This window comes from Pseudorca crassidens, chromosome 5, assembly GCF_039906515.1.
Source record: "Pseudorca crassidens isolate mPseCra1 chromosome 5, mPseCra1.hap1, whole genome shotgun sequence".
Classification (NCBI taxonomy): domain Eukaryota; kingdom Metazoa; phylum Chordata; class Mammalia; order Artiodactyla; family Delphinidae; genus Pseudorca; species Pseudorca crassidens.
In genome coordinates, this window is record NC_090300.1 from 16,308,985 (window position 1) to 16,324,149 (window position 15,165).

The window sequence follows — 15,165 nt, forward strand, 5'->3', positions numbered from 1 at the left end:
ATGTTGGAAGAGTTTGAGAAGGATAGGTGTTAGCTCTTCTCTAAATGTTTGATAAAATTCGCCTGTGAAGCCATCTGGTCCTGGGCTTTTGTTTGTTGGAAGATTTTTAATCACAGTTTCAATTTCAGTGCTTGTGATTGGCCTGTTCATGTTTTCTATTTCTTCCTGATTCAGTCTTGGCAGGTGGTGCTTTTCTAAGAATTTGTCCATTTCTTCCAGGTTGTCCATTTTATTGGCATAGAGTTGCTTGTAGTAATCTCTCGTGATCTTTTGTATTTCTGCAGTGTCAGTTGTTATTTCTCCTTTTTCATTTCTAATTCTATTGATTTGAGTCTTCTCCCTTTTCTTCTTGATGTGTCTGGCTAATGGCTTATCAATTTTGTTTATCTTCTCAAAGAACCAGCTTTTAGTTTTATTGATCTTTGCTATCATTTCCTTCATTTCTTTTTCATTTATTTCTGATCTGATATTTATGATTTCTTTCCTTCTGCTAACTTTGGGGTTTTTTTGTTCTTATTTCTCTAATTGCTTTAGGTGCAAGGTTAGGTTGTTTATTCGAGATGTTTCCTGTTTCTTAAGGTAGGATTGTATTGCTATAAACTTCCCTCTTAGAACTGCTTTTGCTGCATCCCATAGGTTTTGGGTTGTCGTGTCTCCATTGTCATTTGTTCCTAGGTATTTTTTTATTTCCTCTTTGATTTCTTCAGTGATCACTTCGTTATTAAGTAGTGTATTGTTTAGCCTCCATGTGTTTGTATTTTTTTCTGTAATTGATATCTAGTCTCATAGCATTGTGGTCAGAAAAGATACTTGATACAATTTCAATTTTCTTAAATTTACCAAGGCTTGATTTATGACCCAAGATATGATCTATCCTGGAGAATGTTCCATGAGCACTTGAGAAAAATGTGTATTCTGTTGTTTTGGGATGGAATGTCCTATAAATATCAATTAAGGCCATCTTGTTTAATGTATCATTTAAAGCTTGTGTTTCCTTATTTATTTTCATTTTGGATGATCTGTCCATTGGTGAAAGTGGGGTGTTAAAGTTCCCTACTATGAACGTGTTACTGTCGATTTCCCCTTTTATGGCTTTTAGTATTTGCCTTATGTATTGAGGTGCTCCTATATTGGGTGAATAAATATTTACAATTGTTATATCTTTTTCTTGGATTGATTCCTTGATCATTATGTAATGTCCTTTTTTGTCTCTTCTAATAATCTTTATTTTAACGTCGATTTTGTCTGATGTGAGAATTGCTACTCCAGCTTTCTTTTGGTTTCCATTTGCATGGAATATCTTGTTCCATCCCCTTACTTTCAGTCTGTATGTGTCTCTAGGTCTGAAGTGGGTCTCTTGTATACAGCATATATACGGGTCTTGTTTTTGTATCCATTCAGCCAATCTGTGTGTTTTGGTGGGAGCATTTAGTCCATTTACATTTAAGGTAATTATCAATATGTTTTTTCCTATTCCCATTTTCTTAATTTTTTGGGGTACGTTATTGTAGGTCTTTTCCTTCTCTTGTGTTTCCTGCCTAGAGAAGTTCCTTTAGCATTGTTGTAAAGCTGGCTTGGTGGTGCTGAACCTTCTCAACTTCTGCTTGTCTGTAAAGGTTTTAATTTCTCCATCAAATCTGAATGAGATCCTTGCTGGGTAGAGTAATCTTGGTTGCAGGTTTTTCTCCTTCATCACTTTAAATATGTTCTGCCAGTCCCTTCTGGCTTGCAGAGTTTCTGCTGAAAGATCAGCTGTTAACCTTATGGGGATTCCCTTGTGTGTTATTTGTTGTTTTTCCCTTGCTGCTTTTAATATGTTTTCTTTGTATTTAATTTTTGACAGTTTGATTAATATGTGTCTTGGTGTATTTCTGCTTGGATTTATCTTGTATGGGACTCTTTGTGCTTCCTGCACTTGATTAACTATTTCCTTTCCCATATTAGGGAAGTTTTCAACTATAATCTCTTGAAATATTTTCTCAGTCCCTTACTTTTTCTCTTCTTTTTCTGGAACACCTATAATTCGAATGTTGGTGCATTTAATGTTGTCCCAGAGGTCTCTGAGACTGTCCTCAGTTCTTTTCATTCTTTTTTCTTTATTCTGCTCTGCAGTAGTTATTTCCACTATTTTATCTTCCAGGTCACTTATCCGTTCTTCTGCCTCAGTTATTCTGCTAATGATCCCAACTAGAGTATTTTTAATTGCATTTATTGTGTTGTTCATCGTGTTTCTTTCATCTTTAGTTCTTCTAGGTCCCTGTTAAATATTTCTTGCATTTTGTCTATTCTATTTCCAAGATTTTGGATCATCTTTACTATCATTATTCTGAATTTTTTTTCAGGTAGACTGCCTATTTCCTCTTCATTTGTTAGGTCTGGTGGGTTTTTATCTTGCTCCTTCATCTGCTGTGTGTTTTTCTGTCTTCTCCTTTTGCTTATCTTCCTGTATTTGGGGTTCCTTTTTGCAGACTGCATGTTCATAGTTCCCGTTGTTTTTGGTGTCTGTCCCCAGTGGCTAAAGTTGGTTCAGTGGGTTGTGTAGGGTTTCTGGTGGAGGTGACTAATGCCTGTGTTCTGGTGGATGAGGGTGGATCTTGTCTTTCTGGTGGGCAGGTCCACGTCTGGTGGTGTGTTTTGGGGTGTCTGTGGACTTATTATGATTTTAAGCAGCCTCTCTGCTAATGGGTTGTGTTGTGTTCCTGTCTTGCTAGTTGTTTGACATAGGGTGTCCAGCACTGTAGCTTGTTGGTCGTTGAGTGAAGCTGGGTGCTGGTGTTGAGATGGAGATCTCTGGCAGATTTTTGCCATTTGATATTATGTGGAACTGGGAGGTCTCTTGTGGATCAGTGTCCTGAAGTTGGCTCTCCCACCTCAGAGGCACAGCACTGACTCCTGGCTGCAGCACCAGGAGCCTTTCATCCACACGGCTCAGAATAAAAGGGAGAAAAAGTAGAAAGAAAGAATTAGTAGAAGTAGAAAGAAAGAAAGAAAGGAAGCAGGGAGGGTGGGAGGAAGGAAGGAAAGAAGGAGGGAAGGAAGGATAAAAAGAAAGAAAGAAGATAAAGTAAATAAAATAAGGTGATTAAAATAAAAAATAATTATTAAGAAAAAAATTAAACAAAAAACAAGCAAAAAACGGACAGATAGAACCCTAGGACAAATGGTGGAAGCAAAGCTATACAGACAGAATCTCACACAGAAGCATACACATGCACACTCACAAAAAGAGGAAAAGGGGAAAAAATCATAAATCTTGCTCTCAAAGTCCACCTCCTCAATTTGGGATGATTCATTGTCTAAAGGAGGGAAGGAAGGAAGGAAGGAAGGAAGGAAAGAAAGAAAGAAAGAAAGAAAGAAAGAAAGAAAGAAAGAAAGAAAGAAAGAAAGAAAGAAAGAAAGAAGATAAAGTAAAATAAAATAAAGTTATTTAAAAAATAATTATTAAGAAAAAAATTAAACAAACAAGCAAAAAACGGACGGATAGAACCCTAGGACAAATGGTGGAAGCAAAGCTATGCAGACAAAATCTCACACAGAAGCATACACATACACACTCACAAAAAGAGGAAAGGGGAAAAAATCATAAATCTTGCTCTCAAATTCCACCTCCTCAATTTAGGATGATTCGTTGTCTATTCATGTATTCCACAGATGCAGGGCACATCAAGTTGATTGTGGAGCTTTAATCCGCTGCTTCTGAGGCTGCTGGGAGAGATTTTCCTTTCTCTTCTTTGTTCGCACAGCTCCCAGGGGCTCAGCTTTGGATTTGGCCCCGCCTCTGCGTGTAGGTTGCCAGAGGGCATCTGTTCTTCGCTCAGACAGGACGGGGTTAAAGGAGCAGCTGATTCGGGGGCTCTGGCTCACTCAGGCCGCGGGGGAGGGAGGGGCACGGAGTGTGGGGCGTGCCTGTGACGGCAGAGGCCGGCGTGACGTTGCACCAGCCTGAGGTGTGCCGTGCGTTCTCTCGGGGAAGTTGTCCCTGGATCCCGGGACCCTGGCAGTGGCGAGCTGCACAGGCTCCCCAGAAGGGGGCTGTGGATAGTGACCTGTGCTCGCACACAGGCGTCTTGGTGGCGGCAGCAGCAGCCTTAGCGTCTCATGCCCGTCTCTGGGGTCCGCGCTGTTAGCCGCGGCTCGCGCCCATCTCTGGAGCTCCTTTAAGCAGCGCTCTTAATCCCCTCTCCTCGCGCACCAGGAAACAAAGAGGGAAGAAAAAGTCTCTTGCCTCTTCAGCAGGTCCAGACTTTCCCCCGGACTCCCTCCCAGCTAGCCGTGGTGCACTAACCCCTTCAGGCTGTGTTCACGCCGCCAGTCCTCTCCCTGCGCTCTGACCGAAGCCCAAGCCTCAGCTCCCAGAGCCCACCCAATCCGGCGGGTGAGCAGACAAGCCTCTCGGGCTGGTGAGTGCCAGTCAGCACCGATCCTCTTTGCGGAAATCTCTTCGCTTTGCCCTCCGCACCCCTGTGGATGTGCTCTTCTCCGCGGCTTCGAAGCTCCCCCTCTCGGCCACCCGCAGTCTCCGCCTGCGAAGGGTCTTCCTAGTGTTTGGAAACCTTTCCTCCTTCACAGCTCCCTGCCATGGGTGCAGGTCCCGTCCCTATCCTTTTGTCTCTGTTTATTCTTTTTTCTTTTGCCCTACCCAGGTACGTGGGGAGCTTCTTGCCTTTTGGGAGGTATGAGGTCTTCTGCCAGCGTTCAGTGGGTGTTCTGTAGGAGTTGTTCCCCGTGTAGATGTGTTTCTGGTGTATCTGTGGGGAGGAAGGTGATCTCCACGTCTTACTCTTCCGCCTTCTTCCCCTCCACCTCTCCTGTGTCTTTTAAACTGGATGTAAGTGCTTCTATTGATGACTTAAAAAACACGGATTAATTTTTAAAATCAAATACTTTTAGGTTTTAAAACATTTTAGTGTCAATTAAAGATGGAGTTCAGACACTGTATTTGAGTTGCTCTTCATTTCTTCAAGGTCTTGGTGTTTCAAAGTCAATCTGATGTTGGCTAACTTGGATGGCAGGAGGCAAGACCATTAATCCATCAAATGGCACATTTTGGGTTACAGATTTTTGAAACCTTAGAAGTTAACATCAAGGCTTTTATTGAAACTTTCGAGGGGTGATATTAGTAAAGGAAAGCATTTTCTGTCAGCAGTATAGATTTAGGGCAATATTAATATTGGTTCAAATTAAAGTCAATACCATTTTCATTAGAGTTGCCTTAGCAATAAAAGTCATCATTAAATATTTCTCAAAGTCAAGGAAACAGAATGAGCCTACAGATATTGTAATAATAACTTCTTAAACCAAGGTGTGACAGTTCATCCAAAACGTTTTTTACTTTTATGATGGGTTGGCAAAAGAAATAAATGCTTTTCATATTGCTGAATTAAAATCAGACTGCTTCACAAAAAATTGTTGCTTTTATATGAAATTTGTTGTGTCTTAATTTGTGAGTGACTTGACTACCTTAATTAAATCCTACGAAAATCTACAGAGTGTTTATTAAAGAACAAAGTAAATACAAAACAAATAGTTTTTCTTGCAGATAAACATGCAGAATGAAAACTGCAGGGGGAGTAAATTGAGGAGGATAAGACCCAGCTCTCCAATTAATTTGATCTTTTGGCATTCTGTCCTCTTGTCAATAGAACATGTCCCTTGCTTAACGCTAAGAACTAGTACATTTCTTCTTCTTATGGTTCTACCTGAGAAGGGGGTGTTTGTGTACCCTCTTTTGACATTTCACTTTGAGGCCTAGAATTGAAGGCCCTGTTCCTTTTTTTCCCCCAATAGTCTAAGTATATATTTCTTTAGTCACAGGAAATGTGCACACACTTAACATCAATTCAGGAAACAGATAAGCAACCTCTACTCACTACTTGAGGGGGGAGCATAAGGAAGTGATAGTCAGACTAACAATGAATGTCACCCAGGGAGTGTGCCCGTCTATGGCAAGACGACTCACAGGGAACGTAATTCTGCTCACTCACAAGGAAAACAATACCAAAGCTGATACAAATGCGGTAGGAATTTGTATTTCTTTAACTAATATAGTTTTAAAATGACCGTAGGAAATGAAAAGCAGCATCGAGGTTTGGAGACAAATTCCTGAAAGAAATGTTATTTGAACATACAGACAAATTTCTCCAAATTTCAGTATTATTGAGGCAGACAAATATGTCACAAAGGCCATTTTCACAGGGGTGACTGTACTTATGTATGACCTTCCTAAAGTAGAAAACATTGGGTTGAAGCTGTCAGCTTCATTGATATTTCTCTAAGGCAAGCTTTTCTTCTTTTTTTTTTCTTTTCATTTCTTTCTTCCCTCCCTCTTCCTTCCTTCCTCCCTCCCTTCTGGCCTTCCTTCCTTCCAACCTTCCTTCCTCCCTCCCTCCTGGCCTTCCTTCCTTCCAACCTTCCTTCCTCCCTCCCTCTCTACCTCCTTCCCCCTTTCCTTTTTGCCTTCCTTCCTTCCTTCTTTTTCTCCCTCCTTCCTGCTTTCTTGGTTTTCTTTCTGTCACTTCTTATCTCAAGCTATTCAGGAAGGGGATGGCAACGTGTAGATAATTATCTTTTTGCCACTGAAGTTCTTTTATCATATTCTGAGAATGTAAATGGGATATTGAAAAGAGATCTTGTTTTTTTATTAAAATTTTTTTTCTTTTTTGTGTGAGAGTCCTCTTGGGTAGAAAAGGAAATCTGGGTTTGGAAAAATACATACATTTACAGCTCATCTTTCATCTGAAGAACTTTTCAATGTCTACTTCACAGGATGCTATAATAATCTGATGTCAAAAAATGTTCTGTGCAACTTCTAGAAACATTATGACACTACAACTTGTATGATCCAACAGAATTTTTATAAACTCTAGGATTAAAAAGAGAGGCTATAAAGGCAGGTTTGGAGAATGAGAAGGGAATGCAGGTCTTTTTGACAAGGAGTCGAATATTCAATTAATTCCTTAAACTTTGATCGCCTTGGCCCAGAAAATCCAGCCAGATATCGAGTTTGAGTGAGGGTGCGAGTTGTTTAATATGCCACTTTTGACTCATCATGCCCTGTGTAGAAGGAGAGAAAATGCTAGGCAAATATTTGTACATTGCACTGAAGGGAAATAAAAATGCATTACACGTGAGTTAGTCAGTTTAACTGATGTTGTTCAATTAGAAGTTATTTTTCTTTGATTGTTTTATTGCCGATGAATGCTTTTCCTTTGCATCTAATGATGATGACTCTGTCAGGAATAGTCTGAGTAGCTTAATGTTTGGATCTGATGCTCCTTATGGATGGAGCAAGTACCTCTTCTCTTTGTGGGCCTGTGTTGTTGGCATCCTCCAAAGACCAAACACAGTCGCATTTAACCCATCCTTTTCTTCAGAGGAAAGCTTTTTGAATTGTCTCTAATTTTTCAGTGTTTTAAGGTAAAAGGGATAAGGTATAGCAGTTCTCTAAGAGGATTTAATATTTTATGTCTTCATTTCTGTGGTAGTTTACATACATTAATATCAGCATAATGAGAAAGAGTCTTGTATGAGACACTGCCAGGCAATTTTAGGTGTTTGTCATTTGTGATCTGGATTAGTTTTTGGCACCAAGTGTTATTCCTTAACTGAACAGCAGTGAGTAGTAGGACAGAGACTGCTAATGCTTAAATGATGTGTGTGGGTCCCGCAGCAATCAGCAGGTGCTGTATGCCGGAGACCTGCTGTAGTTAAATAGAGAAGAGGAGAGATAGGCCATCTCTAGGACACAAGAGTCAGGGCTTGACAAATTGAAAAGAATCGATACTCCAGCACCAGCACCATATGCACAATGTAAGCACCAAAACTTCACCACTTGATACTAAATTAACTTCACTAATTTGAATTTTATTGGCTTTGTGTTTTTAATTTGTATACATGTTAGGGTTCTATAGTTATATAAAACTCTAAGCATAAGGAGAATTATGCCTAGTTTATGCAAGTACATATAAATATGTAATGTAGTATAATAAAGACAATTTTTAGGTAGAATTTAGGTAATGTAATAAAAGTTAAGGCCCTTTAGAAGGATTTTGTTCTTGCTTGGTGCCAAAGATAAACACAGCCAGACAATAGTTAAAGCACTGAAAAGAGTTTCCTCAGTAACCACTGACAGGAGGGGAAAGAGCTGAGCTCCACTGTGCTGTGTGCGAAGTAATTGGGTGAATTTAAAAAAAAAGAAAAAAGTTTAAAAAAATCCTTCAAAGAGAGGATTTAAATTTGTTTTGAATCCTTCAGCATTCTAAGAAAGTCATTAAATAGGGCTAAATGTTTCGGTATTTGTGGATCTGTGGATCTGAAATACCACCCTTTGTGATTCAGATAACAAATGATGATGCTTCTTTCATTATGTTATTATTATTATTTTTTATTTTTATTATTATTTTTTTTTTATTTTTTTTGCGGCACACGGGCCTCCTACCGCTGCGGCCCCTCCCGCCGCGGAGCACAGGCTCCGGACGCGCAGTCTCAGCAGCCATGGCCCACGGGCCCAGCCGCTCCGTGACATGTGGCATCCTCCCGGACCGGGGAACGAACCCGCGTCCCCTGCATCAGCAGGTGGACTCCCAACCACTGTGCCACCAGGGAAGCCCCTATTATTATTTTTTAAATAAATGTATTTATTTATTTTTGGCTGCGTTGGGTCTTCCTTGCTGCCTGCGGTCTTTGTCTAGTTTGTGGCGAGCGGGGGCTCCTCTTCGTTGTGGTGCGGGGGCTTCTCATTGCAGTGGCTTCTCATTGTGGAGCACAGGCTCTAGGCACACAGGCTTCAGTAGTTGTGGCAGGTGTGCTTCAGTAGTTGTGGCACATGGGCTCAGTAGTTGTGGCTCACGGGCTCTAGAGTGCAGGTTCAGTAGTTGTGGTACACAGGCTTAGTTGCTCCATGGCATGTGGGATCTTCCTGGACAGGGCTTGAACCTGTGTCCCCTGCATTGGCAGGCAGGTTCTTCACCACTGCGTCACCAGGGAAGTCTCTCATTATGTTATTGTAATCAATTATTGTAAAGTTTTTCTCTATAGATGGAGAAATTTCAATTTTATATTTAAGTTCATTCATTCATTTATTAAATAGCGTTAAGTTAAAATAGAGCCTAACCTCGAAGAGCTGTTAGTAAACTAGCAGAGATAAAACATGTCCCCCAATAACTGTAAACCGTATAGCATGATGGATATACAGAGTTCATGGTCTCTACTGCATGTGACTTATGGCCTTGGGCGATCTGCTTAACCTTTCTGAGCCTTTGTTTCCTCATCTATAAAATAGGGATCATAATGGGACTCTCCTTGCTTACTTTATAGAGCTGTGGGGAATATGCTTTAAGATATTACACACTTAGAAAGTTTGCAAACTGTCAAGCCCTGGGTAAGTGTTATCGTTTGTGGTTGTAATTCAATATAGAATGAGGACCTAGCCACCAGAAAGGGTTAAAAATCTCTGACAATAAGGAGTATTGGCAAGGAGGTGGAGCTATTGGAATTCTCTTACATTGCTGTTAAGGTGTGAATTAGTATAACCACTTGGGAAAAATGTTTGGTGGTATTGATACCTCCAAAGCCAAACATTTAAATACCTTATGACCCAGTAATTCTATTTGTGAGGTGAAATATGAGTACCTGTATCCAACAAAAGACATGTACAAAAATAACCATAGAAGCCTTATTTGTAATAGCCAAAACACAGAAAAATGTCCATTTACAGTACAATTGTTAAATAAATTATGGTGTAGTCATCCAATGGGGTACTCTGCAATAAAAAAGAACACATGATTGGGCTTCCCTGGTGGCGCAGTGGTTGAGAGTCCGCCTGCCGATGCAGGGGACACGGGTTCGTGCCCCGGTCTGGGAAGATCCCACATGCCGCGGAGCGGCTGGGCCCGTGAGCCATGGCCGCTGAGCCTGCGCGTCCGGAGCCTGTGCTCCGCAACGAGAGAGGCCACAGCAGTGAGAGACCCGCGTACCGAAGAAAAAAAAAAAAAAAAAAAAAACCACATGATTGATATGCACAATCTGATGAATCTCAGAGATGTGATGTTGGGTGAGAGAAAACAGATATAAAAGAGTGGGTACTATATGGCTCCATTTGTATGATGTTCAAAAACAGGCAAGACCAATGTCGGGTGAATCAGAATAGAGGTTACGTTTGGAAGGGAATTTCAACTGGAAGGGGAACAAAGAAACCTCCTGGGATGCTGGAAATGTTCTACATCTTGATCTGGGTGGAGGATTACAAGTGTGATGTGTATGTAAAAGTTCATCAAGCCTAAGATTCATATACTTTAATGTAAATTATACTCTTAATTTAAAACAGGTGATAAGAGTGCCAAGAAAAGTGCTATAGGACAGCAGTCTCCAACCTTTTTGGTATCAGGGACCGGTTTTGTGGAAGACAGTTTTTCCACGGACCAGGGGTGTGTGGGGGTGTGTGGGGATGGTTCAGGCTGTAATGTGAGCGATGGGGAGTGCAGATGAATCTTTGCTCGCTTGCCTGCCGCTCACTTCCTGCTGTGCAGCCCAGTTCCTAACAGGTCACAGGCTGGTACTGGTTCGTGGCCCGGGGATTGGGGATCCCTGCTATAGGAGCTCAGAAGAGGGAATAATGCTTTTACTTGGGAGAATCAATGAAGGCTTCTTGGAAGGAGTGATATTTGGACCATGGTGCATTTTGAATATGGTGGAAGATGGGTCAGAACTTTCCAGGCTTAGGGAACAGAGTGAGCAAAGTCACAGAGCTGGGAAAACATGGTACTTTTAGGGTAAGTGATGAGTGGTCCCATCAGAAAGGCTCTTGGAGTACATGAATGGAGCTGTGAGTCAAGGTAGATCAGATTGTAGGTATGATCAAAGTAGATCAGATTGTAGAGGGCTTTGTTTTGTAGCATAGACATTGATACCACAGAAGCCTTCTAAATGGAGCTGTAGTGTGACCAGACCTTTGGGAGGATTAGATGATAAATTATAGAGGGGAGAGAGGGGGACTTGGGTTATCAACCTGGAAATTTTATAAAATCCATGCCTGAGGTTGTAAGACCTGAGCCAAGGTGACAGCACTGGGCAGCATGGAAGGGTGAGAGTGAACTCGACAAGCTGAAATGACCAAACTTGACATTAAGCAGATTGTGAGATGTGCTAGGAGAAGGTCAAAGATGAACCTGTTCATCACCTGAGGGTGAGCAAGAAGTTGGAAAGACAGGTTTGAAGCAGTAGTGCTGTGTTTAATTACGAATATGCTGAGTGGAATATGGAGAGAAAGAGATACAGAAGGAGGAAAAGAAGGAGATGGAGGAGGAGGAGACAGAGGGAGGGAAAGCAGAGGAAGGGGAAGGGCAAGGAGAAGGAGAAGAAAACATTAGAAGTGAGGGCCTAGATCTTGGGGAAACAGAAAGAATTGTCATTGTGCATGTGATGGTTAATTTTATGTCAATCTGAGTGGTCCATGAGTTGTTCTTTTAGCATATGGCATGGACACATAAATAATAATGTATAAAGCTAAGAGTATTCACAGTTCACTCAAAACTACCTTGAGACTGTAGCACTAAAACTCCTTCCTCATGCTGTGTTAACACAAAACTCCAACCTCGGTGACTTAGGACAGTCATTTCTTGCTTTGGCTGCAGATCAGCTGCGAGTCTTCCCGTCCCACTGCCTACTCTGAAGGAGCAGCTCTTGTCTGGGACATGCTTTCTCCTGGAAGAGGGAAAAGCAAGAGAGTTAGGGGAAACACTCAAATGTTCTTAAAGATTCTGCTCAGACATGACAGTTGCCTGGTCTGTTTGCATGCCATTGACCCAAGCAAGTCACATGACCAAGCCCAGTGGAGGTGCCTCTTCCTCCCAAGGCAGACACCTGCTGCCAGGCACAAGAGGTGCAAATATTTGGGAACAAGAATACAGCCTACTACAGTGCTTCCCTCAGCTTTCTACTTAAATCTGTCAAACTATAACCAATAAAATAGATCTGTCTATGAAGGATTATTCCAGCCTTTTCCTCTTATGGTCTAGAGCAGGGGTCCCCAATCCCTCGGCCATGGACCTGTACTTGTCTGTGGACTGTTAGGAACCGGGCCACACAGCAGGAGGTGAGTAGCGGGTGAGCAAGCAAATCTTCATCTGCGGCTCCCCATCGCTCCCCATTGCTCGTATTACTGCCAGAACCATTACCCCTCTCATCCGTGGAAATATTGTCTTCCATGAAACCGGTCCCTGGTGCCAAAAAGGTTGGGGACCGCTGGTCTAGAGTATATATTCAAATGCATTTTGAAAATTACATAGACTGCTTACAAATGAGTTAGGAAATTACTTTGGAATAAAGAAGAAGATGGATTTGGCTCTTCTGTTGCAAATTTCCTTGCAAATTTTTTTAGTGCATGTGGTGGTTAATTTTATGGGTCAATTTGAGTGGGCCATGAGTTGCCCAGATTAAATATTGCTTCTGGGTGTGTCTGTGAGGGTGTTTACAGATGGGATTGTAACAGGGAAGAGCCAATTTTGACTCCATGTTGGATCTGTTTCTTTGACTTCAGCCTTTGCTTTTTGTTGCTTTTGTTACTGTAATCACACATAATGGCCTGCCTCAGGAACCCTACCCACGTGTGAATGGCTGCAAGAAAGAAGAAATTACACATCCCCTCCCTGAGGCTGCCATTCCAGGAGGTTTTGCAAGGCTGTTGGCCCTTTTTACTCTCCCTCTCTATTCTGCCTTTTTACTTTACTTCCCCCTCTAATTCTATAAAAGAAACTGGCATCCAGACCCCAATAAGATAGTGTTCTGGGAGGACCCTAGTCTGCCATCTTCTCAGTCTGCCGGCTTTCCGAATAAAGTCACTATTCCTTACCTCAGTACCTCATCTCCTGATTTATTGGCCTGTTGGCAGCGAGCAGAGTGAGCTTGGACTCCGTAACAGGATTAGACTCTGTAGATTGCCCCCTCCAGTGTGGTTGGACACATCCATCCCTCGAAGGTCTGAAAAAAACAAAAGGCAGAGGAAGGAGGAATTTGCCCCCTTTTTCCTGCCTCACTGGGGAGCTGGGATGTCTCATCCCATCTTCTGCCCTTGGACTAAAGGACCTAGATCATTGACTCACCTGGTCTCAGGCCTTCAGACTAGGACTGAATTATACCACCAGTTTTCCTGGGTCTTCAGCTTGCATACAGCAGATCTTGGGACTTCTCAGCCTCCATAATTTCTTGAGCCAGTTCCTTATAATAAATCTCCATTTGTATCTATATCCATATCTGTATCTTCTATTTGGTTCTGTTTCTCTGGAGAACCCTGACTAATACAGTGCAGCAGCAGAGGAGATAAAGAAGACCTTGGAAAAACTAAGAAGAATGAAGTTACAGAAGAAATGAAGATTTTGTTTACTCCTTTGGAGCTTTCCTGTACTTATTTTAATTTGGTTTATTTATACATTTGTAATATTCTAAAACTATGGCATATGGCATACACACTTATAAATAATGTTGCTAAAAGCTGAGAATTTTCACAGTTCACTGAAAGCTGTCTTGAGAATGTAGCTCTAAGACTCCTTCCTCCCCCCTGGGCCTGAACCTCTGGCACGTAGACAGAGCTAAGTTTGTTAAAGCTGTTTGTGTCCAGAGGCTCATCACCAAGTCCACCAAGCCTCCATAAACTGGGCCAGTATTTGAGTGACTTAGAGCCTTTCTTCTTTTTGGTCCAATTAATTAGCTAATCTTTGAAATGTCTCTGGATGCCACAGCAGAACTGGGCATGAGGGAACTTCTTAGGGGCAGAGAAAAGAAGGCTCTGGAGGCAAAAAAGTCTCCTCCTTTTTTGCCCCCAGTGCTAACACAGAAAACACAAAACAAAACAAACACACACCCCCAACTCACTTCTGTTGAAGGGGTTCTAGATTTTTTACAATGAAGCACAGAGCAGCTTCTCTGCAGGGATCTCATTTACTGGTGTTCTTGGTGCTTTCACAGTGGAGGAGAGAACAGGGCTGGGGCACTTTCCCTAAGATGAGTGCCTTGTCACCTAGCAACCCACACCTTTCCCCAGCCACTTGGTGAGGTATTGTGTTAGAATGGCTAAACATTTCCCAAAAGGTGGTATGAGGAATTCATTTTTAACATATTTGTTGAATCTATCTAATGTGTAGCAAATGTTTTATAGGCTCCCAGGGAAAGGACCTACTAAATGTGGCAGGGGATGGAGGTGTGCTCCCCCAGGTCTGGAGATGGAAAAGCAGAGAGAAGTTCTGTCTGTGGTGTTGTGGGAGATTCCTGCTTTCTCCTGGCTCCCACTTCTTGGGATGTCCTGAGGTCACTTTTTCAAGGAGACCCCACTCCAGTACCAGGTGTCGGAAACTCCTACTGTGTAGCTACATTTGAGAAGGACCTGGCATCACTCCTGGCTTATAGCACAGAGGGCTTATCATGGTCCTGGGGTCCCAGGACACCAATGAGGAAGCCAGGCAGGAGCCGCCTCAGAGTCTAGGACGAAGGCCACATGGCAGAGACCAGCAACAGGAGCTGCCTGGGCTGTGCATCACCACGGAGCCATTGCTCATGCCAGCACCTTCGGCAGGAAGAGTCTGCAGGCCACCCTGAGACCCTGCCGGACAAATACAGACCTGTGGGGAGGGAGCTGAGGTTTCAGAAACTATTCAGATAAGGGCTTAAGGGGAAATGAAGGTTAAACTGTCCATACTGTCTCCACAGTCCTACTCTGGCTCAGAGCCTGAGAAACACTTGCTGTGGCTGCCTCCACAGACCTCACTCTGCTGTGGTCCTGGAGGGTGAGGGTTTGTACAATGACCTGATGGGGAGTTGGAGGCAGGAACTCGACCATGGGTTTGACCACCACTGTCATCCATTCTTAATCAGGGCACTTAACTCTCTTGGGCATCATGAAAATAGAAATTATGGGGACATAGGTGGAGAGCTACTTGAGTTTGTTAGAAGAAAGATTTTATGTCAACTGTTTGCTAGTCACCTTGTTATTTCTTGGACTTGATTTCTAAATACTTCAAAGGAAAAAATATTAACAAAGCAAATGAAAGGACTTTCTTTCTGGAACGATTTTTGCTTACTGTAGCCACAAAGTCAAATTATACTTAAAAAATTTACCAGGTAGCTTGATATCTGGTCTGTTGCATACATTTTATTGTTCTATTACCACAGCACCAG

The 15,165-nt window shown here is 42.2% G+C and overlaps 1 protein-coding gene across 1 annotated transcript in view; it reads left to right on the forward strand.

Moving 5' to 3' along the window:
* NEK11 (NIMA related kinase 11) overlaps positions 1 to 15,165 on the forward strand; it is a 144,179-nt gene that overhangs the window by 53,330 nt on the left and 75,684 nt on the right. Inside the window, 1 exon segment of the mRNA XM_067739784.1 lies at positions 4,294 to 4,375. Coding sequence (XP_067595885.1) covers positions 4,294 to 4,375 — 82 coding nt within the window.